A 25,168-nucleotide genomic window follows, 5' to 3' on the forward strand; every position below is an offset into this window, starting at 1 on the left:
TTAAGCGAGGGCGGAGGGGGCAGGACTGGCTTTAGGAACGGCCCCGCCCCCAGGAAGCGAGCGGCCCTCGGGGCCTGGAACCCCCCGCTCGGAGAGCCGGGGTAAGTCCCTCGCCCCTCTCTGCCTCAGTTTCCCCCCACGGTGGGCCGCGCCGGGGGAGAAGGGATGTGCAGCGCCGGGCACACGGGGGGGTCCGGGGCCAGAGTCAGCCCTGGGGAGGCGGGGGGGAGCGATCCGACCTTCCAGCCAATCATTGGACGATCCCGCGGCGCAACCCCCACCCTTCCCTCGCGTCACAGCCCGGAATTTCCCAGGGGGCGGGGCGCGGGAGGGGGCCGCCAGGGGGGCTGGGGAGAGCCGGCGGGTGGGGGGAGCCACAGGTACCCGGAGGGGGAAGGGGCTGGTGGAAAGGGAAGCGGGGGGGTGACAGAGACTGGCAGGGGGGGCTGATGGAGGGGGGGCCGGCGGGGAGAACAGGGGCTGGGGGGCTGATGGAGGGGGGCGGTAGGGGGGCTGATGGAGGGGGGCCGGCGGGGAGAACAGGGGCTGATGGAGGGGGGCGGCAGGGGGGGCTGATGGCTGGGGGGCTGATGGAGGGGGGCCGGCGGGGAGAACAGGGGCTGGGGGGGCTGATGGAGGGGGGCGGCAGGGGGGCTGATGGAGGGGGGCTGGCGGGGAGAACAGGGGCTGGGGGGCTGATGGAGGGGGGGCGGCAGGGGGGGCTGATGGCTGGGGGGCTGATGGAGGGGGGGCGGCAGGGGGGGGCTGATGGCTGGGGGGCTGATGGCTGGGGGGCCGGCGGGGAGAACAGGGGCTGGGGGGGCTGATGGAGGGGGGCTGGCGGGGAGAACAGGGGCTGATGGAGGGGGGCGGCAGGGGGGCTGATGGAGGGGGGCTGGCGGGGAGAACAGGGGCTGATGGAGGGGGGCGGCAGGGGGGGCTGATGGAGGGGGGGCGGCAGGGGGGGGCTGATGGCTGGGGGGCTGATGGAGGGGGGCCGGCGGGGAGAACAGGGGCTGGGGGGCTGATGGAGGGGGCTGGCGGGGAGAACAGGGGCTGATGGAGGGGGGCCGGCAGGTGGGGGGCTGATGGCGGGGGGCCGGCAGGTGGGGCCGGGGAAGTGAAACCGCAGCGGAGCCGGGGCCTGCCCGGCCCTGTGGGAGCCCCGCGGGGAGGAGCCGCGGCGGCTCTTCCGTCTGCCGGGGGAGCCCGCACCTTGCTGGGGCAGCCGGGCCGGGCTACGGTGGGTCCGTCCCGGGGCTGGGAGCCAGGACTCCTGGGTTCTCCCCGGCTCTGGGAGGGCAGTGGGGGCTGGTGGTTAGAGCAGGGGCTGGGAGCCAGGACTCCTGGGTTCTCTCCCCGGCTCTGGGGGGGCAGTGGGGGCTGGTGGTTAGAGCAGGGGCCGGGAGCCAGGACTCCTGGGTTCTCCCCAGCTCTGGGGGGGGCAGTGGGGGCTGGGAGCCAGGACTCCTGGGTTCTCTGTGGCTCTGGGAGGGCAGTGGGGGCTGGTGGGTAGAGCAGGGGGCCGGGAGCCAGGACTCCTGGGTTCTCCCCAGCTCTGGGGGGGGCAGTGGGGGCTGGGAGCCAGGACTCCTGGGTTCTCTCCCAGGCTCTACCCCGAGCCTGCTGGCTCCCCTTGGGCAAGTCCCACCATCCATGACTCAGTTTCCCTGTGCTTACAAGGGGGAACCCAACCCTGCCCAGCTGCAAAGGAGCCAGGCATCCTGGTCACCCCACTCAAGGGGCTGTGGTACTTCTGGTGTGGAGGTGCTGAGGATGTGGGGCAGTTAATTATTCCTTATTTTCTAGGGGTGGTTCTTTGGGGGTCTCAGTTTGGTTTTATTTAGCATCCTGTTTAACATCCAGCATTAACGACTGAAAATACATCACCAGTTAACGACTGAAAATACATCACCAGTTCTGAAAATACCATCACCCTTCTTACCAGTTTTTTCCTGTTGCTGGTTTTCTCTGCAGCTCTTCCTGGGCGGCCCTATGCATGGTACAGTCATGGCCAGGTATGGATTATAGATCAGTGACCTCTCAGCAGTCACTGGGGCTCATTCAGCGGCAGTCTGCACCCTCTATTTATTAAGGTAATTAAGATGGCCTCGGAGGAGCCATCGTTATAATTTATAGTGCACCACTTCCAGCTGGTAATGACTGGTTGCTTGGCCTTGCATAGTCCTTGTGACTGTTCCCTTCATCTGTTATTGAAACATACAATTCATTATCCAAAGTGGGCCAATTAATTATTACCTAATTATTTATTATAAGAATTCATACCTTACTTGTAATCCACGACTTACAATTAATTGTTCATTAGTATTTCAGTTAATCATTATGTAATTATTTAGTGTAATCATTTCATATTTATAACCCGCAAGTTACCCTTTTCTTAATTACTTCAATTAACCATAATGGAGTTATTTAGTAAACCGATTTCTTATTTATAACCCGCAAGTTATGCTGTTATTAATTACTTCAATTAACCATTTTGGATTTATTTAGTAAACTAATTTCTTATTTACAACCCGCAAGTTACCCTTTATTAATTACTTCAATTAGCCATTATGGAGTTATTTAGTAAACTGATTTCTTATTTATAACCCGCAAGTTATCCTTTTATTAATTACTTCAATTGACCATTATGCAGTTATTAAGTAAACTGATTTCTTATTTATAACCCGCAGGTTATCCTCTCATTAATTACTTCAATTAACCATTATGGAGTTATTTAGTAAACTGATTTCTTATTTACAACCCACAAGTTACCCTTTTATTATTAATGATGTCTATTAATTATTGAGTGATTGCATAGTATAATCATTGAGTTTATTATCTGGAACCCATTCAGTGTCATTTCTAATTTAATGCTGTTATATACTGTGTATTAATACAGCTGTCACTTTCATTATGCCTGGCACCTTGCTCTTTATAACTCACGTCGGAGATTGTTTATTGAGGTTATAATTTATGCTCTGATCAGTTGTACATGGTTTCTAAAGCCCTGCTGCTGGGTGCTTGAAATTCGTTGGTGCGGTTATTTTAATAGATTTTGCTCCATCGTATATGTTTCAAAATTCGCAGTTAACTACTGGCCATTTCATGGGTTTTGATCATGGAAGCTCTTGACTCAAAAAATTTGTTAGAGTCTAAAGTGCCACCAAATACAATTTATGAGTTCCTTTCATTTATTGAGTCCGATTGGTTATATATTGTTTATTAACCATCTATTGCCATTTGTAATTCAGTGTTAACATGGCCTGATATTGAGTGAGAATATTGCAACTGACTCATTATGAGCAATTATTTACATTTCATTAATTAGTATGGATATTTCATTATTATTAGCTATTGCATATTCATTATTACGATAATCCAGTGATGATGAATGAGCACACACTTTGTAATTCATTAGTCCCTGGCTAAAAGCCATTGTTACATATTGTATCTGCTTCTGATTTGTTTATTAGATTGGTTCCACAGAAGACCAATTAATTCTATCCAGTCTCTTAATTATTATAATTTATTCAGTTGGGCTGATTGTAGATTTAAAAGTCTCTTTATGACCAGCATCTGATGAAGTGCGTCTTTGCTCACGAAAGCTCATGCTCAAAACTTTTCTGTTAAGTCTTTTAGGTGCCAAAGGACCTTTCGTTGCTGTTACTTTATCGTTATTGTTATTCATCATATGTTAACGAGTGTGATTAGCATAGATTAATGTTTATTATATTGGTTCCACAGAGTACCAATGAATTCTTACAGTCACTTAATTATTATAATTTATTCAGTTGGGCTGATTGTAGATTTAAAATTCTCTTTATCATTATTGTTATTCATCGTATGTTAATGAGTCTGATTAGCATAGATTAATGATCAATGATATACAATATATAATGATATATCATTTGTAAGTCAGGGTTATCTTGTAGTTTTATTAACCAGTGATGTCGTGTATTAATTATTACGTATTTTTAAGGCAGCGGCACCCCAAGGCCTCAGCCAGCGACGTTCAAAACGTTTGACCGGACGGAAACATTTGAACAGCCGGTAAGAACACCTCGACCCTGTCCCATGGTGCGCCGAGGGAAACTGATTCTCCACGCGGATAGAAAAGCGTCCCTATCGTGGACAGAAACGATTCGAGGGAACGTGGGTGGCTGGGGGTGATATTTTCCCATCTCCCGGGACAATCTCTAGCGTGGATATAACGTGTTGCAAGCTGAGCGTATTCCCCTTCCTGTCTGGCACTGGGCCGTTCCGAAGCTCGGGGCTGGGGTTATGTTGTCTCCAGAGTTGGTGGGCGGCGTATCAACAGGGGCGTGTTTTTATGGCACGTTCCCCCATACCTCCCCAAACCCGCCTTCCTCTAACTCCTGTCCCTCGTCCCTTCCGCACCTCCATTCCCCCCACGCCTGCCCTCTGCCATGCTGTCTTCCACTCACAATGACCAGTAATTAACCCGCCCTCCCCTCGTGGTCCAGGCCAGGTGAGGTGGGCGCCGTGGCACCAGGTTACCATGGAGACGGGCACCGTGGCGATGGGAGGCCTGGATGAATTTGCGGTCCCCGAGGAGGCCCAGGCGGCCGTCACAGAGCAGCGGCCCCACATCGAGAGGCTCTTTGGTGTGGAGCTGAACGTGCTGGGAGTGCTGGGTGCCCGGACGAGCCCCGCCTGTGCCTCGCCAGGCACCGGGCAGATCTGGCTGCAGCTGCAGGGCACCCGACAGGATCTGTATAGAGCAAAGGTAACGTGCGGGGGAGCGGGTTCGCCCTGACCTACTGCATCTCCCCGCATGCCCTCCTTTCCCCCCCACACCTGTCCCCATCCCCGACGCCCTCCTGCCTCCCCCACACCTGTCCCCCAGCTCCCGCATGCCCCGCCCGGCTCCCCACTGCAGCCCCCCAACTTCCGACACACCCTTGCCCCTCACAGACTTTTGCTCTCCATCCTGACTTCTGACAGAAACCCCCGTGACCTGGCACCTCCACCTCCCCTGCCAGGCCCTCATCCGCCCGGCACACCCCATGCCTCTCTCCCGCCATGCTCCCCTCCCAGCGAAACAGCCACCCTTCCCCCGACAGCCCCATCTGCCCTCCAACCCCAGAGGTTCACCCCCATTCCTTCCTCACCCATCCCCAAACAGACCTCCGTCTCCAGACATTTCCCCACTCCCCCTGCAAAAATTCCCATCCTCCCAAGCCCCGACCCTCCGCCCTCACACCCCCCTCTATCTATCACCACGATAGCCCACTCGCTGGGTAGATATAACTACTCCTTCGTACAACCCCCTCCATCCTTTCATTTCCCCAGGTACCCTTCCACCCATCCTGTCTACCCATCCATCCACTTCGTCCACCCACCCACCTACCCCATCCGTCCATCCATCCACAGGCCTCCACTTCTTTCACCCACTGCGTCCTCCCGTCCATCCACTCATTCATATGTCCGTCCATCTATCCATCCATCCACAGGCCTCCACCTATCCACCTACCGTCTCTTTCACCCACTGCGTCCTCCCATCCATCCACGCATTCATACGTCCATCCATCTATGCATCCATCCATCCATCCACAGGCCTCCACCTATCCACCTACCATCTCTTTCACCCACTGCGTCCTCCCATCCATCCACGCATTCATACGTCCATCCATCTATGCATCCATCCATCCATCCATCCACAGGCCTCCACCCATCCACCTCCCCTTTCTTTCACCTTCTGTCCATCCATTTATCCATCCACCCACCCGCCCACCTATTGATACGTCCATCCATGTATCCGTCCATCCATCCAGAGCCCCCCCACCCATTTACCTACCCATGTTTCTGTAACCCGTGTAGTGGCTCCTGGCCCGCTTACATAAGGAGAGAGTACGAGTCTTCACTGCAGCCTTAGCTGAGAGCCAGTTGGCTTTTCGCTCAAACTGTACAGGCTCCTGCACTAAACTCTGGAGTTCCCAGGTTCAAGTCCACCTGCGGGTGGTTCCACTTCTACATACTTTGTCCATCCACCCTTCCTCTCACCCTCTCCCTCCTTTCACCACCGTGATGGGGTTCAGGGGTCCCCAGGCTCTGCCCCCTGTCTGCAGGCAGGAGTGACTCTCACCCAGCAGGTAGAACAGGAGGTTTATGAGGCGCCAGAGGCCCAGCTCAGCACAGAGGGGTCAGTACAGCCGGCAGAGACAGTCACTCCAACCCGTCCTGGGGAGAGGAGCCTGAGGGGGGCCCCGCTGGGGTGCAGCTCCCCCCTCGCCGGGCTGGCTGACCCGCCCCCCCCCCCCGGCTTCTAACTGCCACCTCCCATTCAAACCCAGCTCAGCTCCTCCCTCCTCTTTGTTCAGGGCAGAGGTGTTACCTGCCAGCTTAGGTTACAGCCCCAGGGGGTCAAAGCCGCTCTGCCTGTCTCACACAGATGTCCAGCCTGACCCTCTCACACGCACCCATGTATCCCCACTCCATGACACCCACGACCCATGTCTCCCCACACCCTGGCCGTCCACCTGTTCATCCTTCCATCCCACCCGGCTTTCGCACACCCGATCCACCTGTCCATCCCATCCGCATCCTTTCACTCACCCTATCCGTCCATCCCAAACTCCCCTCCCCAGCTTCTGAGCCCTTGATAACAAAGGACGACTTCTTCCCGCTTTTGTACAGAGCTCTGAGTCTCCCCACAGCCTGGGGGCAGCTGCAAGAGGTGAGTGTGGACACACCCACGTGTGTGCGTCCCAACCCCACTGGGTAAATATATCACAGTCCTGGGGTGTGGTTAGTGACCACGCCTGGTTGTTGATACCGATCACAGACTAGTTCCTGTGCAGAGCATGGCCTGGTGTGGGCCATGCCCAGAATGTATCTCCTGCCGCTGGGTGTGTGAGATAACACACAATGGGTTTCATTCAGGAGGGATTTGACACACACAGCTCCCTGGCACAACCCGGGATGCAGGCGTCACAGCTCCAAGGGGATGCAGGCTGGAAGAAGCGGACCGTGCCACCCCCGTGCGCATCCCCCCACCACTTGTCCTGGGTGTGTGATGGCCCTGGATGTAGCTCGGCCGCCACCCTGTGTGTCCTTCCACCTGGTTGTGACTCTGCTTCTCCCTGGGTTTACACGGGGTAGCTGACTCCTCTGGGCCTGAACCTCCCCACCAATGGCCGCACCCTGGGTGAATGTCCGCAGGCCCTGCTGCTGCCTCCGGATTGGGCCCCGCTGCCTGACTCGGTGCCTCTTGTTAGAACCTTGAGTCGCGGTGAAGTCACACCTTTCCTGGCCTCTGAAACGGATGCTCTGCACCGGCTGGACGCTCAACGGGGGCAGATCCCAGCTGGGGTGAATGGCCTGTATCTCCATTAGAGTCAATGGGGCAGATCGCAGCTGGCGTCAATGGGCCATACCTTCATTGGAGTCAATGGGGCAGATCCCAGCTGAGGTCAGTGGGCCGTAGCTTCATTGGAGTCAACGGGGCAGATCCCAGCTGGCGTCAATGGGCCATAGCTTCATTGGAGTCAATGGGGCAGATCCCAGCTGAGGTCAGTGGGCCATAGCTTCATTAGAGTCAATGGGGCAGATCCCAGCTGAGGTCAGTGGGCCATAGCTTCATTAGAGTCAATGGGGCAGATCCCAGCTGAGGTCAGTGGGCCATAGCTTCATTAGAGTAAATGGGGCAGATCCCAGCTGAGGTCAATGGGCCATAGCTTCATTGGAGTCAATGGGGCAGATCCCAGCTGGGGTCAATGGGCCATAGCTTCATTGGAGTCAATGGGGCCGATCCCAGCTGGGGTGAATGGCCTGTATCTCCATTAGAGTCAATGGGGCAGCTCCCAGCTGGGGTTAACGGGCCATAGCTTCATTGGAGTCAATGGGCTATAGCTCTGTTGGGGTCAGTGGGACAGATCCCAGCTGGGGTCAATGAGCCGTCACTCCATTGTGGTTAGTAGGGCAGATCCCAGCTAGGGTCAATGGGCCGTCACTCCATTGTGGTCAATGGGGCAGATCCCAGCGGGGGTCAATGGGCCGTCACTCCATTGTGGTCAGTGGGGCAGATCCCAGCGGGGTTCAATGAGCCGTCACTCCATTGTGGTTAGTAGGGCAGATCCCAGCTAGGGTCAATGGGCCATAACTCCACTAGGGTCAATGGGCTGGATCCCAGTTGAGGTCAATGGGCCATAGCTCTGTTGGGGTCAGTGGGACAGATCCCAGCGGGGGTCAATGGGCCGTCACTCCATTGTGGTCAATGGGGCAGATCCCAGCGGGGGTCAATGAGCCGTCACTCCATTGTTGTCAATGGGACAGATCCCAGCTGGGGTCAATGGGCCATAACTTCATTGGAGTCAATGGGACAGATCCCAGTTGGGGTTCGTCAGCCATCGCTCCCCTGATTATGATGTGAGCAGACCCCCGTGGAGTGACTGTGATTCATGGTCCGTTGGGGACTCGGCTTTTTTATTTATATCCCCCTGTCCTTCCATGGCTTAAGAATGTGTCACCAACCTCAGGGCTAACCAAGGAACTAGGCACAGAGCCCCGACGAGCTGTGCATTCTCCGCTGAGACATCACCAGTGGTTCTCAGCATGGACTCACAGACAATTCCCTGGGGTGCCACCCAGGAGACTCTGCCTTGGTGACAGGTTATCCCTTTCCCCACTGATCACGACCACATCAGCTTCCTCCCAGCCCACAAGAACTGGTTGCTTATCCCAGGTCAACTGATGCTAAGACGCCACTCCAAAGACAACCCTTGTCGCCAACCCTAGGACAGATACATATCCAGATTCATCATGTAGGAAAAGAAAACAGGAGTAAAGCTGGTGAACTTATAGACACCAATAGTTTCCAGGCTTAAGTATCAAAAAGTTATAGATGTTTCTATAATAAGGTAGGTGAATGTGTCCACCTGGGCTAACCCAGGCCAAGCACTGGGTATCTTTGGCTTGTGCTTTGTCACCGTTGCCCTGTCGTTGTCCAAGCAACACGAAGATACAGCTCCTGGGGGGTTAAGACTCTTTTTTGCCCCCTTCCCACTCGTCTGCTCTGTGCCATGAGCTCAGCTGATGGAAGGACACAGCGTGAAGGACGAGGTCACCAGGCCTCTAACGTACTGGGAGTGGCTTGTGTCACTAGGCCAAGGGACAGGCCTTTGCATAGAATCCTGGGGCTGGAAGGGACCTCAGAAGGTCATCGAGTGCAGGCCCCTGCCCAAAGCAGGGTCAACCTCAACTAAGTCATCCCAGCCAGGGCTTTGTCAAGCTGGGACTTAAAAACCTCTAGGGATGGAGATTCCACCACCTCTCTAGGTAACACATCCCAGTGCTTCACCTCCCTCCTGGGGAAAGCGTTTTTCCTAATATCCAATACTGTAACTAGAGACCACTGCTCCTTGTTCTGCCATCCATCGCTACTGAGAACAGTCTCTCTCCATCCTCTTCAGAGCCGCCCTTCAGGAAGTTGAAGGCTGCTATCAAATCTACCCTCAGTCTTCTCTTCTGCAAACTCAACAAGCCCAAATCCCTCAGCCTCTCCCCATCGGTCATGGGCTCCAGCCCCCTAAGCATTTTGGTTGCCTTCGACTGGACCCGCTCCAATGCATCCGCATCCTTTTGATACTGGGGGGCCCAGAACTGGACGCAATACTCCAGGTGTGGCCTCACCGGTGCCGAAGAGAGGGGAATAATAACTTCTCTACAGCTGCTGGAAATGCTCCTCCAAACACACCCCAATATGCCGTTAGCCCTCTTGGCTACGAGGACACACTGCTGACTCCTATCCAGCCTCTCATCCACGGTAGTCCCCACATCCTTTTCTGCTGCACTGCTGCTTAGCCAGTCGGTCCCCAGCCTGTAACAACGCTTGGGATTCTTCTGTCCCAAGTGCAGGACTCTGCACTTGTCCTTATTGAACCGCACCACATTTCTTTTGGCCCAATCCTCCACTTTGCCTAGGTCACTCTGGATTCTCCCATCCCCACCCTTTGCGGCGTCTGCCTAGAGGTCACCACACCAGGTCTTTCTTGTGTGCCCTCTTGTCCGTTTCCCTTATGGGCTTCAACTGAAGGCCTGCCCTGAGAGGTTGGTGGTTGGTTTTCTGAGGGTATGTCCAATCCATCGCCTTCTTCTTCGGCAGGATGTTGGTGAGTCATTTGGTGCAGGACTTGGTTGCTGATGGGGTAAACTCCAGGCCGGTTGTGGAGGGCTGGTAACTGTCTCACCCACGCGGTGGGGAGACAGACAGGGGATGCCTTAGGTGTGTTGGGGTTCAGCTCAGGCCTGGGGGCTGTGGCACGAGCTGGCACCCGCTCTGGTTTATTGGGAGAGCTGAGCTAGAAAACGGTGGCATTTCAGACTCCTTCCACCCCCCACCTGGCTGCTTTCACTTTCACTTCCACCCCCAGCGTCAGGGAAATTTTCTTCTGCAGTGGGTGTGAAACCGACAGGGGGGAAAACGGCCACCAAAATAACCGTCTCCCGCCTCCCCTTCGCCAGTCACGCCCACGCGCTGAGCAGCTCTGCACAGAGGGGTGCAGGAAGGAACCGCAGCTCTGGGAGGCCAGGGCTGGGCTGGCAGGTCTGCAGATCCAGAGTGAAAGCCATCATCAGACTATTTGCATTTACTATTAATTCTGGTCTAGGCAAATTCGAACTCCTCATACAGTCTAATCGGTGGGTGGATGGCTAGATGGATGGACAGACAGATAGCAGGTAGATAGATAGATAGATAACTCCTGCTTTGGGCAGGGGACTGGACTTGATAGCCTCCTGAGATCCCTTCCAGCCCTACGATTCTATGATATGAATGCGTAGGTGGTAGACCTCGTATGAAGTCAGTGATGGAGAGATGTGTGTGTGTGGGGGGTGGGGGTGTACAAGGATAGAAACGTGTGCTCATGTAATTAACACCCACGTGGTGATGTGCGGGGGGGGGACGGGGCAGAGTTAAGGTTACCCAGACATCTGCAATTCGGGCATTTGGTAACTTTTGAGCGATGGGTTCTCCAGCCTAACAAAACGTAAGAGAAATGCAGATTGTGTTTCTATACAAGCATATAATTATGTGTATCGGGACCGAGGGCCCCATCCTGCCAGGTGGCAGAGGGGTAGCCGTGTTAGTCTGTACCCATAAAGAGAAGTTGAGGGGCACCTTATACGCATCTGACAAAGTGCGTCTTTGCCCATGAAAGCTCATGCTGAAAAAAATCTATTAGTTGATAAGGTGCCACTGAATTTCTCGTTGATCCTGCCAGGTGTTGCAGACAGTTTTTGCCTCAGAAGATAGCTCCAAGCAGGCCCCTGGAGACTCCCCTTCTGTACTCGACAGTAGAGGGCTCATGACACACAGTGAGCAGTTCTGTTTCCAGCCAGCAGCGGGCATCCTGCCACAGGCTGTTCTAACCCTGCCCCTCTCTCGTGTCCTGCAGGAGTACATCAAAGGGCTCTGCAGCCCAGAGTTGAGACAGGAGGTCTGCTACCCGAAGGACATGCAGTGTGTCTTCGTGGGAGCTCAAGGTCTCTTCCTGGACTGTCTCACTAGGGGGACCTCTGCCAGCCTGGTCCTGCTCAGCCCCGGTTCCCTGCTGGTCTCAGGCCTCGCCGAGGCCTTTGTGATGGCCCAGAGCCGCATCCAGGAGTTCGTGGAGAAGTACCACAAGACGCCGCGGCTGCCTGAGGAGAAGGAGGCCCTAGTGAAGAAGACCTTCCGGGAGCTGGTGGAGTGTCACGATGACAAACACGCCATAGACCTGCTCATCCTGCCCACCCCGCTCAAGGAGGAGCTGCTCCGGCTGGTGCAGGAGACCGAGGAGGAGTCCAGGGAACAGGCACCAAGGAACGGGGCGTGTGGGCCACCAGATGCCAGTCGAGACCCGCCATTGAAGTGGGAAGCCAAAGTGGCTGGTGGCGCTAGGCCTCACGGAGGGCCCCAGGGTTTCTTTGACATCAGTAGACCTCCAGACCACGCCAGGCCTCAGGGCTCCCAGCCAGGCTTCCCAGGCAGCTCACGGGACCAGACAAAGCTGAAGGAGGAGAGGCCAGTGCTCTCCAGACGGTCGTCGAAACTCAGCCCAGGTATGGGCGCCAGCCAGCAGGCTCAGGAAGACTTGGTGTTCCTTGGCACTCAGGACTGGGTGAGATGTGTGGAGGAAAGGGGGCCGGAGGAGGAGGAAGAAGAACCATCGACAGGAGCCCTGTCGTCGTCGTGGACGGAGAAGGAGTTCAAAATGAGGCTGAAATTCTTCAAGACCATGGGCTACGAGGAAAGGGTGGTGGAGAAGGTTCTGCTGGAGGGCGGTGTGCGGGAGACCCCCTTGCAGATCCTGGACAGGGTCCAGATGGAGCAGGCTTTCTCCTCCAAGCAGGAGCATGGCCCCGTGCCTTTCGAGGACTCAGGGTCCAGGCGGACGCCTTCTCCTCCTCCACCGTCACTGGAGACGAGCCAAGAGGACAACGAATACCTGCTGGAGGTCATCAAGTCAGCGGCGGCCAACTGTGGCCACTCGCCCAGTGAGATCCCACCGGAGATCCGGACAGGGGCCCCCTTAGCCGGCCTGCTGAGAAGGCTGAATGAGAAATTCAACCACCAGGAGGAGGCCGGAGCTGAGGCTGGTGCAGAACGTAGAGGCAGCCGCAGAGACAGAGAACCAGCTCTCTCAAACGGCAAGGAGTATCCTCAGGTTCAACCTCACGGCGAACCAAGGAGGAAAGATGGGTCTCCTATCAACAGGGGAGTCCGTGCTCCACCTCCCGTCCCAGAAGGCCCTGATTTCCCCATGGAAGTGACCCAAGCTGCTTCTCCCACATGGGCTGCCGAAGAGAGCCAGCCCGCTGAGGATGTGTACCCAGTGCCCACGGGCCCAGTGCCGACGGTGACCGGAGCCCAGCGGTTCCAGGAAGCCATCCAGACCCCCTTCAATCTCAACTTGGCCAACACTCCTGGGAAGAAGAACCTGCGGAGGATCATTATCGATGGCAGCAACGTAGCCATGGTGTAAGTAGCCTGCGCGGCCACGTCTCGCCCCCAGAGACCCAGGTCACGGTGGGTGGTGACCCTGACTACGCAACTGGGACGCGCGTTACCCGTTAGCCCCGTTGACTTAGGTCCTGTGTCAATGCATCTGAAGTAGGTCTCAAGGCTGTAGGTATGGCTTGACCGTTGACCGCAAGATCAACCTAGATGTTTCCGTTAGGTTTTCCTGTTCTCCAAACCAGTCAAGGCCCCAAAACCAAGGTTCGGCTTGTCTGTAGGGCCTTGTCTTCGCTCAAGGTCACCCCGGAACGTCAGGCTCGGAGTCCTGAGGGCTTGTTTGGTCTTCAGGACTATGCACACGGCAGTCTTGGGTTCCTGGGATCTCCTCTAGTCTTGGAGCCTATGGGAACATCAAGCCATTGATCTTGGAGCTTCATCCAGATTTGAGGTCCCCTAAGGACCTAGCATGACTTGTCGGTCGGCTTCCATGGGCTTCAAGACCCAACCAGTTCCCGTTCCTTTCCCACCGCTGGCGTAGAGCCGAGAACTCTAGGGCCATCCTGTTGCGTTGGCCGCTCTCCTTCCTGGTTGTCCAATGTGGCATCGGCTCTTCCTGTCCCTCCCGCAGGCACGGCCTGTACCAGTTCTTCTCCTGTCGGGGCATCGCTCTGGCCGTGCAGTACTTCTGGGACCGGGGCCACCGGGAGGTGACGGTCTTCGTGCCGCAGTGGCGGATGGAGAAGGTGGCCAAGGTGGAAGGTAAGCAGGAAGGTGGCCGATGATGGCGCTCCCTTTACCAGCTGGCCTTCCGTCTCCGTGCGTGAGGACTCACCTGTATGGCTGTGTGTGACATTACCCAGGCCTGCCCTCCTGGGCCCTTTGCTTCCCTGCCCAGCCTGGCCCCCTAGGGCCCCTCCATACCCTGTCATGAACTTCCCGCTGGGGTCCCTCACTCTCTCATGCCACTTTGCCCCCTAGGGCTTGATACTCACCCACACAGACCAACCTCCTCGGGCCCCACCTTTCCCCTCTGCCTCCCGCTCCCTGGGGCCCAGCCCTGCCCCCCAGCCTTACCCTCTGCTCCCCCCATCCCCTCCCAGAGAGACACTTCCTGACCCAGCTGCGGGACCTGAGCCTGCTATCGCTGACGCCCTCGCGCCAGGTGGCCGGGAAACGCATCTCCTCCTACGACGACAGGTAAATCTGGGGCTCCCCCTCTGCCCTGTGCAGGGACCCCTCCCCTGCTGCTCCTGGAGGAGCAGAGGGCTCACGGCAGCCCCCACTGAGCTGGGCTGCCAGAGAACCCCAGGGCCAGGCCTTGGTGACCCGCCCCACTGGGCCTTCCACGGTGCAAGGTGCTGCACCCCCCATCGGCTTACAGGAGGGATGAGGGGGCGGCTGTGAAGCAGGAAGTCCCTGTGACTGCAGCTGTTGGTTAATGGAAAGGTGAGCTCTGGGAGTGGGGATGAATGCAGATGGATACACCCTCATCCCAGCTCGGCTGCTGCCCCACACTCCCGACCCACAGCCCCTGCCCCCCCAGGTACTCCTCACTCACAACCCACAGCTCTTGCCAGCTCAGTCCTGTCCCCCCACAGCCTTGCCAGTGCCCCACACTCCTTACCCACAGCCCCTGCCCCCCAGCCCTGCCTGTGCCCCACACTCTCAACCCACAGTGCTGCCAATGGCCCACAGCCCCCTGCCCCCCAGGTATCCCTCACTCCTAATCTGCAGCCCCTGCCCCACATCCCTGCTGGTGCTCCACACTCCCAACCCACAGCCCGTCAGCCCAGCCCTGGCCCACAGCCCTGCCTGTGGCCCACACTCCTGACCCACAAGCTCCTGCCCCCCAGGTACCCCTCACACCTATTCTGCAGCCCCTGCCCTGCCAGTGCCCCACACTCCTGACCCACAGTCCCCCTGTCCCCCAAGTGCCCCTCACTCCCAATCTGCAGCCCCTGCCCCCCCCCAGCCCTGCCACTGCCCCACACTCCTGACCCACAGCCTGCTTTGAGCAGGCGGACCAGGATGCTCTCAAATCCATCACCTCCCTGTTTCCCAATGGGGGCACCTGGGTTCCGCTCCTGTGGGGTCAGGGTCAGTGCAGGCAGGACACAGGTCTCAGCCTTGTCCACGAGCACAGCCTGGGGGGCTGGGGTCTCACTCTGCGCCCTTGGGGTAGGTTCATGCTCAGGCTGGCGGAGGAGACTGACGGCGTCATCATCACCAACGACCAGCTCCGGGACCTCATACAGGAGTCCAAGAAATGGGTTGGAATCATCAAAGAGAGGTGAGGGGGTGGGGCTGGGTTGGGGGGGTGTTTCCCCTCTAGGGGGCGCCAGGTGCCACCCAGCCCTGGGGGCGGGGCCGCGCTGGCAGGCCCCTTCCCCTCTGGGGGGCGCCAGGTCCCACCCAGCCCTGGGGGCGGGGCCGCGCTGGGAGGCCCCTTCCCCTCTGGGGGGCGCCAGGTCCCACCCAGTCCTGGGGGTGGGGCCGCGTGGGGGGGCCCCTTCCCCTCTGGGGAGCAGCAGGTCCCACCCAGTCCTGGGGGCAGGGGCGCGCTGGGGGGGCCCCTTCCCCTCTAGGGGGCGCCAGGTCCCACCCAGTCCTGGGGGCGAGGCCACGCTGGGGGGCCCCTTCCCCTCTGGGGGGCGCCAGGTCCCACCCAGCGCCAGCATGGGGTGGCTCACAGAGCGGGAAATGGACCCCCCAGGGGGAGACACCGGCTGTAACCTAGCCCCATGGCAGGAGACCAGCTGGCTAAAGGGTACAGGGAATGGGGTCACCCAACTCCGATCCCCATTGAGGGTCTGACCTTCTTCCGCCCTCTCAGATTGCTGCAGTTCACCTTTGTGGGGAACATCTTCATGGTGCCGGACGACCCCCTGGGCCGAGAAGGTCCCACCTTGGACGAGTTCCTGCAGAAACCCCTCAGGTAACGAGTCAAGCGGGGAACCACCTCTCCCAGCCGGAACCTCCTTCCAGTTGTGCAGAAATGCCCCATGGGCCAGCACAGACTCCCAGGGCTGGAAGGGACCCCAAGAGGTCATCGAGTCCAGCCCCCTGCTTCAAGCAGGATCGACCCCAGCTAAGTCATCCCAGCCAGGACTTAAAAACATCTAGGGATGCAGATTCCACCACCCTCCGGGGGACATAGTTTTTCCTAATATCCAACCTAGACCTCTCTACATCCAACCTAGATCCTTTAAGGAGATGCCGATTCCTCCCCTTTAAGGGTGGCATTTTTGACTGCCAGACACCTGCCCGCCCCCTGGAGGCCAGGCTGGAGACCTGCACGCATGCCCCACTGCCAACCATCCTGGGGCGGGAGGGAGTCAAGCATGGGGTGGAGGGTAGCTGGGAGAAGATGCTAACTTTTGCCTCAATGGTCGCTACTGCAGGCCAAAGCCCCCCACTTGCCACTCCTTCGCGGGGCGCCGGGTCCCCTCTCCCACCCCTAGCCGGCCGTCGTCCCAGACGGAAGTGCTGCGTCTGCGGGACAGGAAACCGCCGGGGGAACAGCCGCGGAGGAGACCGCCCCAGGAGGACACGGGAGAGGAGAAGGTTCGGAAGCTGCAGGAGACGGAGCGGCTGAGGACGGCCCTTCTGGCCATCTTCACCGGTCAGGACCAGAAGGTGGACTTTGTCCTGCACAGAGAACCCTGTTGCCGTGATCTGAACAAGCTCTCGGAAACCCTTCTGAGCCTCAACTTCTGAGCTGGCCATTGCTCTCCTCCTGGGGATCTATCTGTGTCCTCTCACCAGCAGGGAACGTGTCCAGCAAAAGCCCAGCTGAACGCCGTTAGCAGCAGTAAGCTCTTAACCTCCTGCGAGGACCAGGTCTTTGTCTGACAGCCTCCCACGGTGCCTCACGAAGGACAGATTCGATGACTTCCAAGGCTAAAATGGGGGGTTTTGTCCCATCGATCTCCACTGGCTGGTAGCAGTAGAAAGCTGTTATCTCTCATGTGGACAATTTTCCCTCCCCTCGCCCCACAAATCACCAGCAGGGCTTCGATCCACAGCCCCAGGAATCCCTGACCCGTCAACAGAATGACGGGACGAAGCTGGTGGGCTGGCAGCAGTAGCAGGTTGTTAGCTGGCGTGAACCAGCAGGCTAGATAGCAACTTGGTCACCAGCAGCGATGGAAGCCACAACCGTTCAGTGCCAATGCTGTCGACGGAGCAGCCGGTATCACTCTGGCTGGCAGCACCAGTAGGCCGTTGTCCTCTTTTGTGGACCACCCAGAGGGCAGCTGGGTTACCAGCCAGGGCCCTCACTCTTCTCTGGTTTTGAGGTGGGGCCTGGCAGCTGATCCCCAGTTAGGACTTTGACAAACCCTAAAAAAACGACTTATAAGCTCACCCCGGGTCCCTTCCTTCAGAGAGACATTCAGTAGCCCCTCTCGGGCTCCGGGGGAGATTGGTGGAACTCTCCCAAGCTTGCCTTAGCACCCGTGGTGGAGACGGGGCAGGCCACGGCGTATTTATTCTGCAAGACAGACTGCTATACTTGGGAGCTGCAACCAAATCTTTGCTGCGGAGAAGCACTGGCTGGTCTGTATCCAGGGCCCCGCTCAGGTCCCTCCCACCACAGAGAGATGCTTGTCCAAGTCGCTGCCCCATTCTCCTTGATCTACCTCCAGCGTCCATGCAGCAGAACCCAGGGATGGGTGCGTCGGGGGCCTTAAAACACAACTCGGTGGGGCTTGAGCTCAAAGACCGGTTGGAGGAAGGTCAACCTCTTGCCAGAAGGTCTCTCCAAGTTTCGCTCACCGTCCCACCTGTCTCCTTCCCGCCTTATTCTGTCTGTCTCCTACCTCTTATCCTCAGCCACGCCAAAAATCCTGCTTCAGGTCCCCTTCTTTGCTCTACCCAGCTTTTCTAGAGTCTGTTACCTACCAGCTCCGTGTTTCTGGGGAACCAGAGCATGACCACCTATCAGCCTTGTGCTCTTGGGGAGCCAGGCAGTGACACCCAGGGAAAACAAACCCCCTTCCCCCAGGCCTCTGCCTGAGTCAAAGACAAAGCACTGAAACCGGCAGGCGTAGACACACCTAAATCATGCAAATGAGGGTGACTGGATTCAGGAAACACCTCCAGCCTGATCTGCATTGAAGATGGAAGAGAAAGACATCCTCATTAGCATCCTCATTAGAATGGAGAACAGCAATTCCAAACCAGAAACGCCACTGAACGATGGGATAACGACAGCAGAGAAGCACTGCCTGATGGGAAATCTCTGCTCCAGCTGCGAATAAACCCAGGCCTGCTTACCTCCAAATGAATCATCACCAGACCAATTCTAGTCCTGGATCCTACTGAAGCTGCTTAGTTGCATTGTAAGCACGTTCCAGGAACATCACCCATAGCCAGGCATGATCGGTCTCTACTGTCTCGGCTTCGTTTACCCATAATCCCATCCAGAGTTCTTGAGCCATTGCCCTGGCTCTACAAAATCACAACCCTTGCTCAAGAAACTGGTCTGATGCCTGGATGAAAACTACATCAGTTCCATTGAGACGTCATCTCCTGCCTGGTCATGCTGGGGGCTCGGCTTGTCTCCTGCCCTCCGCACCTCTGGCTACCACCACCATCTGGGACCCCCATCAGTGCAAGCTTCACAGAGTGCGGAGCTCTCTCCAGACATAGCCTCCAAACCTTGCCTTATGAAATTCTGTGGTTTGCTGGGCTTAACATTTGTAATCAGTCTATTTAACAGTTTCAGTAGTAAATAGATATTTCTGGATAGTGCATAAATAATTTTTATTGTTACACTGGTTGCTTCGCTTTCTTTCTTCCTCAGGGGTGTTGTTTTGGCTTCCCCATTCACTCTGCCACGCTTCTTGACCCTACACTAAAAGCTCCCTGTGGTGGCCACACCACCTGGGGGGTTTGCCCAGTGAGTGGCTCATGGTTAGAACAATCGTGCTGTGAAAGAGAACGTAAGAATGGCCATTACTGGGTCAGACCAAAGGTCCATCTAGCCCAGCATCCCGTCTGCCAACAGTAGCCAGTGCCCCAGACGGGGTGGACCGAAGACAATGATCAAGCGACTTGTCTCCTGCCATCCATCTTCAGCTTCTGACAATCAGAGGCCGGGGACCCCATTCCTACCCTTGGCTAATTGCCTTTGATGGACCTAACCTCCAGGAATCTATCCAGCTCTTTCTTAACTTCTGTTCCAGTCCCAGCCTTCACGGCCTCCTCTGGCGAGGAGTTCCACAGGTTAACTATGCCCTGAGTGAAGAACAACTTTCTTTTATTAGTTTTAAACCTGTCACCCATTCATTTCATTTGGTGTCCTCTAGTTCCTCTATGATGGGAACAAATAAGGAGAAGTTATTTATTCACCCTCTCCACACCGCTCGTGATTTTACAGACCTCTATCGTATCTCCCCCTCAGTCTCCTCTTCGCTAAACCGAAAAGCGCCTGTCTCTTTAGCCTCCCCTCACATGGGACCTGTTCCAAACCCCTAAGCGTTTTCGTTGCTCTTTTCTGGACCTTGCGGATTGGGGATGGTCGGCTTATTAACCAAGCTACTGAGTCCAAGGGCACATGGTACGGCCACGCGACCAGCCCACTGAGTACAGGGACATAAGAGGTCTGTTTGTAAGTGCCGATGAACTGGTCCTCTCAGACGTGGACGTGGGTTGGGCAGAAGAGCTCCCTTGGGAGCGAATTAGCAGCCGGGAGAATGACACGAAGCTAGGGGGAGAGGTAGATACACTGGAGGGAAGGGACAGGGTCCAGACTGACTTCAACAAATTGGAAGACTGGGCTGCAAGAAATCTGATGAGGTTCATTAAGGACAAGTGCAGAGTCCTGCACTCGGGCTGGAAGAATCCCAAGCATTGTTACAGGCTGGGGTCTGACTGGCTCAGTAGTAGTTTTGCAGAAAAGGACCTGGGAGTTGTAGTGGACGAGAAGCTGGACGTGAGTCAATGGGGTGCCATTGTAGCCAAGAAAGCTAATAGCATATTAAGTTGCAACAAGAGGAGCGTTGCCAGGAGATCCAGAGAAGTGATTATTCCTCTTTATTCGGCTTTGCTGAGGCCGCATCTGGAGTACTGTGTCCAGTTCTGGGCCCCCAGTTATAGCAAGGATGTGGTTACACTGAGGAGAGTCCAGTGGAGGGCAACCAAAATAATGAGGGGGCTGGAACATATGACTTATGAAGAAAGGTTGAGGGAATTGGGACTGTTTAGTCTGCAAGACGGGGGAATTGGTAACAGCCTTCAGCTTACTGGAGAGAGGCTGTTCACAGTGGTCACGGGTGGCAGAACACGGAACAATGGTCTCAAGTTGCGGTTGGGAAGGTCCAAGTTGAACATTAGGAAGAACTTTTTCCCTAGGAGGGTGGTGAAGCATTGGAATGGTCTCACCTCAACAAAGCCCTGGCGGGGCTGATCTGGTGGGTTTGGTCCTGCTTAGAGCAGGGGGCTGGACTCGATGGCTTTTGCAGGTCTCTTCCAGCTCTATTGTTCTAGGATTAAAGCTCCTTTGGAACACTAGTAACCCCCGATAAACGAGCCGACCTCAGAGGAACAGGCACATCTGGTAACAAAGTCCCACCTCCTTCCCCAGCCTATCCATCTTCTCCTTAAAAAGTCCTCCAAGATCTGGTCTCCCCGGGCCGGCTGCGCTCTCCCTAATCCTGTGCTCAGAGCAGATCCACACCGCCTGGTTGTGGTGGTGATCTCACTGCAACCCAACGGCGTCCTTCCGGCCACCTCCCACGGACATCTGCCTCCTCTCTGAGGCCAAGGGCTCAGCTGGCCAGGTGGCAGCTTTACTGCCCCTCCGTCAGCCAGCGGCTATTTCCGGAAACCCGCTTTCGGACCACGAGGACAAATAAGTGGTGACAGGACGGCACTGCCAGCCCCACACTGAGAGGCTCCGAAGGGTGGTGGGATGGACGTCAGGCCAACCACGGCTTGCTGCTCCCTTCCGAGAGCTGCGGCTAGAACCCAGGTGTCCTGACGCCTCACTGAGGACTGCCCGTGTCACCTCAGCACACGTCCTGGATACTTCTATGCCAGCGTTACCCCTTCAGTGCAGTGGTGTTACTCCAGGTTAACTCTGTATGGATGGGAGGGGAGGGGAACTCTGATCCCAAGGCAGTAGGGGTTGACTCTGCATTGACCTTAGGGGAGCTGAAGTCCTACCAGGATGGAGCACCCGGGAGGGTATCTTGGAAGGGCTCCTGTTCCCTGGACAACTGCGGTGGCCTGGTAACAGATAGGATGTTCTCGGTGTTCCTGGAGAGAACCGAGGTCACGCCAGGATAGAGCACCTGGGAGGGTATCTTGGAAGGGCTCCTGTTCCCTGGAGAACCCCGGTGACCCAGTAACAGATTAGATGTTCTTGGTGTTCCCGGAAAGAACCAGAGAGACAGGGCTCCCCTTGGCACTTGGTTCCTATCTCGTACCATCCTACCGGACCCTGCTTGGACAGGGCACTGCTCCCTGAACAGAGGGTGGGGGTAAGGGGGTTAGAGAGAGTGTGTGATGGGGTGGAGGGGGAGAGAAGCAAATTGGGTTGGAAGGAACAGCTGGAGTGAGATCATGGGGCGCTGCCAGACGCTGGCCGAGATCAGGGCCCCGTCAGCTGCTGAGACCTGGACCGAGATCAGGGCCTCATTGGGCCTGGGAGGGGGTTGTGACCTGAGGCAGAGGATCTGGGAGAGGGTGGTGACCCAGGGCAGTGGGGCAGGGCCTGGGAGAGGGTTGTGATGTGGGTCAGGGGATTGGGAGACAGGGTCTCGGTGCAGGAGAGGGGAGTAGGCTGTGACCCAAGACAGGAGGGGCTGCAGAGGGTGGGGGATGGAAAGCCTGGGGTGCCGACAGGGGGGCTCCTCACCCCATCTACAGCCAGGGAAACTGAGTCCTGGAGAAGAACCTTCCAAGGGGCGTGGAAGATCTCCAACCAGCTGTGGTGGGGAACAAGGTCCCAGCCCTCTGGGCTTCTCCCTCGTCCTCCTCAGACCCCAAATGCCCACCACCCCCAGCACAATTGTCACCAGGATCTAGAAGCTGACGCATCCCTAAACCCCTGTACCCCAGAGCCCATGTGACCTGGATAGCCCAGGGCTGAATCTGCCCAATGGACGTGACACCCGTCAAGGACCCTGAAGGACCTCCAAGGAAGAAAGAAGCATTACCGGCCTTCAGCATTCCTGGCTCTGGATGAGGGGGTGGGAGTGGGGGCTAGTGGTTAGAGCACAACCCTGGGAGCCAGGACTCCTGGGGTCTCTCCCCAGTACTGGGAGGGGAGTGGGGCTGGGACCCTGGCACTCTGGATTCTCTTGAATTTTGGCCCATCCGAGGGCAGAATAAATCTTTTACACACACCAAGGCCTGTGCCAACGTGCACCCCCAGGAGACGCCGCGGGAGTTCTGCTAATCGGCCGGACAGCCCGTGACCCTCCCCTGGGCGGCCGAGACATGCTCCGCTTACGGGGAACACTGGCTCTATCCCTGCTCTGGCGGGGGAGCGTGGTCTAGTGGTTAGGGCTGGGAGGCAGCCCACCCGGACGCATTCGTTTCCTCATCCACAGCCAGTACCATCGGGCATCATTTATTCTGCAACAACATTAACCTGTCCCCGCTCAGACACCCACGGCCCTGGCGTCCGACCGGGGCAGAGGGATGTTGGCAGGTGGAGCGGGGCTACGGGTCACCTTGAGGCAGCGGCAGAAGAGTACAGGGCGGGCCCCCAAGCCCAGGCGATACTGCCACCAGAAGAGCTTCTGGTGGGGCTGGAGAATGACTCGCAGCTCCTCCTCCTCTTCGGCCACGGCCTCCCACTCCTCCTGCCCTGTCTGGAGCCCCAGCCCGCCGTAGGCGGGCGGCAGGGAGAACTGGGCCTGGAGCAGGGCCACCGAAAGGTCCGAGGGTGCCGGGGAACCAGCTGCGGAGAAGGTCCAGTTGGCCAACTTCTCCTCCGCGTGTCCCACCTGCCGGGTTATCTCGTAGCTGCCGGGGAGCGGCCCATCAGTCTCGTTCTGGATCAGCTTGATGCATTCCCATGTCCCAAAGGTGCCCCCGTGGACCAGGGCCAGGCCGCCGGGGAAGAAGCTGGTCACATCCGCGTGGACAGGGAGGTCCTCCTGGTGGCCCGAGCTGGAGAAGACCTGGCTGCGCAGGCCCCGTTCTTCATCCACGTGCAGGAAAGCCAGGTGGAAAGCATCAGGGGCGTAGTAGTAAAGGCCACAGCGGGACGCTGGTTCCAGGGGCGTCTCCTCGGCCTCAGCCCCCGTGGTCAGGTCGGCCACGGAGAGGACCACGCCGCGGGCCAGGAAGATGATGGAGAAACAGCCGCCCCAGGAGGCATAGTGGTCGCCGCCGCGGCAGGAGGGGTGCAGGGGGAAGGGGTCCGGGCTGGGGGCGGCACTCAGGTCTGTGGTTCGGTGGAACGTGTCTCCCCGGAGAATGCAGACGCAGGCTCCATCGCCCACGTAGTGGGCCCCGCCTCGGCAGGCAGGGTGCAGGCTCCGGAGCTTCGGGGCCTCGGGGGCGTGGCAGTGGGGCACGCACAGGAAGCAGCCCAGGTCGGAGCGGACGACGAAGAACCCACCGGGGCTGGCGAAGACGTCGGTGCCAGGGGAGTCTGCCCGAGGGACGACCCCGGCCATTGGGAGCTGAGAGCCTGGGGACACCAGAAGAAAGTGATGGGGTGGGGTGATGCAGACACAATCGGGACAGGCCAAGACCAGCCAGACCAGCCAAACCCGGAGGCGGGGGGGGATTCAGGTTGGCTGATGCTGCGACAGACCCCAGAAGAGGAGGCTGGAAGGGGCGCTAGGCCCCTTGTGTGGGGGTGGTGGGTGCTGGGGAGGTACATGGAGCAGGAGAGGGTGTGGGGTGGGGCGGGGAGCCCTGGGCTGTATATGGGCGGGAGGGGGACGGGCCCTGGGGATGTGGGGAGGGGAAGGTCGCTGTGGGAGGGCCTTAGGCCCTGCGGGGCGCTAGCCCTGGGCTGTATGTGGGCCGGAGGGGGGACGGGCCCTAGGGAGGATTTGGGTCCCAAGCGGGGCTGGGAGGCAGCCGGCCGTAAACCTCGCCCTGCGGGTGAACAGCAGCGCCGCGCGGCCCGTTCTCCCCCACCCCAGAAAGTGGGGATCCCCCCGCCCTTACCGAGCTCCCCCCAGGGCAGGAGCTGTGGGGCAGCCCGGGAGGGGGCGGGCGTGGGCCTCGAAACTCACCGCTGCTGGGAGCAGAGACGTGGCCGTGCGCCCCTCTCCAAGCGCTGCTCCCGGGGCCGTGCGCCCCTCTCCAAGCGCCGCGCTCCGGAACCGTGCGCCCCTCTCCAAGCGCTGCTCCAGGGGCCGTGCGCCCCTCTCCAAGCGCCGCGCTCGGGAACCGTGCGCCCCTCTCCAAGGGCTGCTGCCGGGCCGTGCGCCCCTCTCCAAGCGCCGCGCTCGGGAACCGTGCGCCCCTCTCCAAGCGCTGCTCCAGGGGCCGTGCGCCCCTCTCCAAGCGCCGCGCTCCGGAACCGTGCGCCCCTCTCCAAGGCGCTGCGCCGCCAGCCGGAGCGTAGAAACCGGACCCTCGTATGGCCGCAGATCCGCCGGGCCGCCCTCCACGGGAAGTCGTAACTAAAGGGGAGGGGAAGCGTCCTGCCAGCTCCGCCCCACTGCACGCCCATTAAAGGGGCAGGAACGAGATTCTCGGGGAAGGGAGGCTTGGCCGCCTGGGTTTATTTCCTGCTTGGAACAGGGGGTGCAGGATGTCTGGGTTCTCTCCCAGCTCTGGGAGCGGCCTGGTGGGTGTCTGTGGAAGGGAGTTCGGCCCAGGAATCCTCAGGTTACTCCCTGCTCAGAGATGGACAGAATCCCAGAGCTGGAAGGGACCTCAGGAGGTCATCTAGTCCAGCCCCCTGCTTCAAGCAGGATCAACCCCCACTAAGTCATCCCAGCCAGGACCTTGTCCAGCGGGGACTTAAAAACCTCAAGGGGTGGAGAATCCACCACCTCTCTAGGCAACGCGGCTGTCTAGTGGTTAGAGCTGGGGGAGTGGGGTGGAAGGGGCAGAGGTCAGGGGAATTGGGGGTTTCAGCCTCCCCATCTGTATAGGAACCCCCTTTTGGAGAGTCCTGGGGGGCAGCTGCCAGCTCTCTGGCCAAAATTATTCCATATCTTGCCCTGCATTGGCTCCCCCCATCCTCTGCGGTGCTGGGAGTGACCGCACAAACCTCCCACTGAC

At 57.8% G+C, this 25,168-nt stretch overlaps 2 protein-coding genes across 5 annotated transcripts; one reads left to right on the top strand and one right to left on the bottom strand.

Annotated features, from left to right (window-relative positions):
* Window positions 1-1,115: 1,115 nt before the first annotated feature.
* Window positions 1,116-18,280, top strand: KHNYN (KH and NYN domain containing). Of its 4 annotated transcripts, none has more exons than XM_074982452.1 (10): window positions 1,116-1,243; window positions 1,978-2,096; window positions 3,983-4,053; window positions 4,488-4,750; window positions 11,418-12,982; window positions 13,590-13,720; window positions 14,062-14,158; window positions 15,144-15,251; window positions 15,795-15,896; window positions 16,363-18,280. In XM_074982452.1, the coding sequence occupies exons 4-10, from the start codon at window positions 4,523-4,525 to the stop codon at window positions 16,676-16,678; spliced, it is 2,547 nt and encodes an 848-aa protein (XP_074838553.1). In that variant the 5' UTR covers window positions 1,116-1,243; window positions 1,978-2,096; window positions 3,983-4,053; window positions 4,488-4,522; the 3' UTR covers window positions 16,679-18,280. The 4 variants fall into 4 exon arrangements, with proteins under 4 accessions (XP_074838553.1, XP_074838555.1, XP_074838554.1 ...); XM_074982454.1 differs by having other exon boundaries at window positions 3,987-4,053; XM_074982453.1 differs by lacking the exon at window positions 1,116-1,243 and adding an exon at window positions 1,631-1,767.
* A 4,251-nt stretch (window positions 18,281-22,531) lies between these two features.
* On the bottom strand, window positions 22,532-24,506 carry LOC142004789 (uncharacterized). Its single transcript, XM_074982480.1, has 2 exons — window positions 24,169-24,506; window positions 22,532-23,612 (listed from the first exon to the last, which is right to left on the bottom strand). The coding sequence occupies exon 2, from the start codon at window positions 23,596-23,598 to the stop codon at window positions 22,573-22,575; it is 1,026 nt and encodes a 341-aa protein (XP_074838581.1). The 5' UTR covers window positions 23,599-23,612; window positions 24,169-24,506; the 3' UTR covers window positions 22,532-22,572.
* Window positions 24,507-25,168: the final 662 nt, after the last annotated feature.

This window comes from Carettochelys insculpta, chromosome 32 (genome assembly GCF_033958435.1).
Source record: "Carettochelys insculpta isolate YL-2023 chromosome 32, ASM3395843v1, whole genome shotgun sequence".
Taxonomy (NCBI): Eukaryota; Metazoa; Chordata; order Testudines; family Carettochelyidae; genus Carettochelys; species Carettochelys insculpta.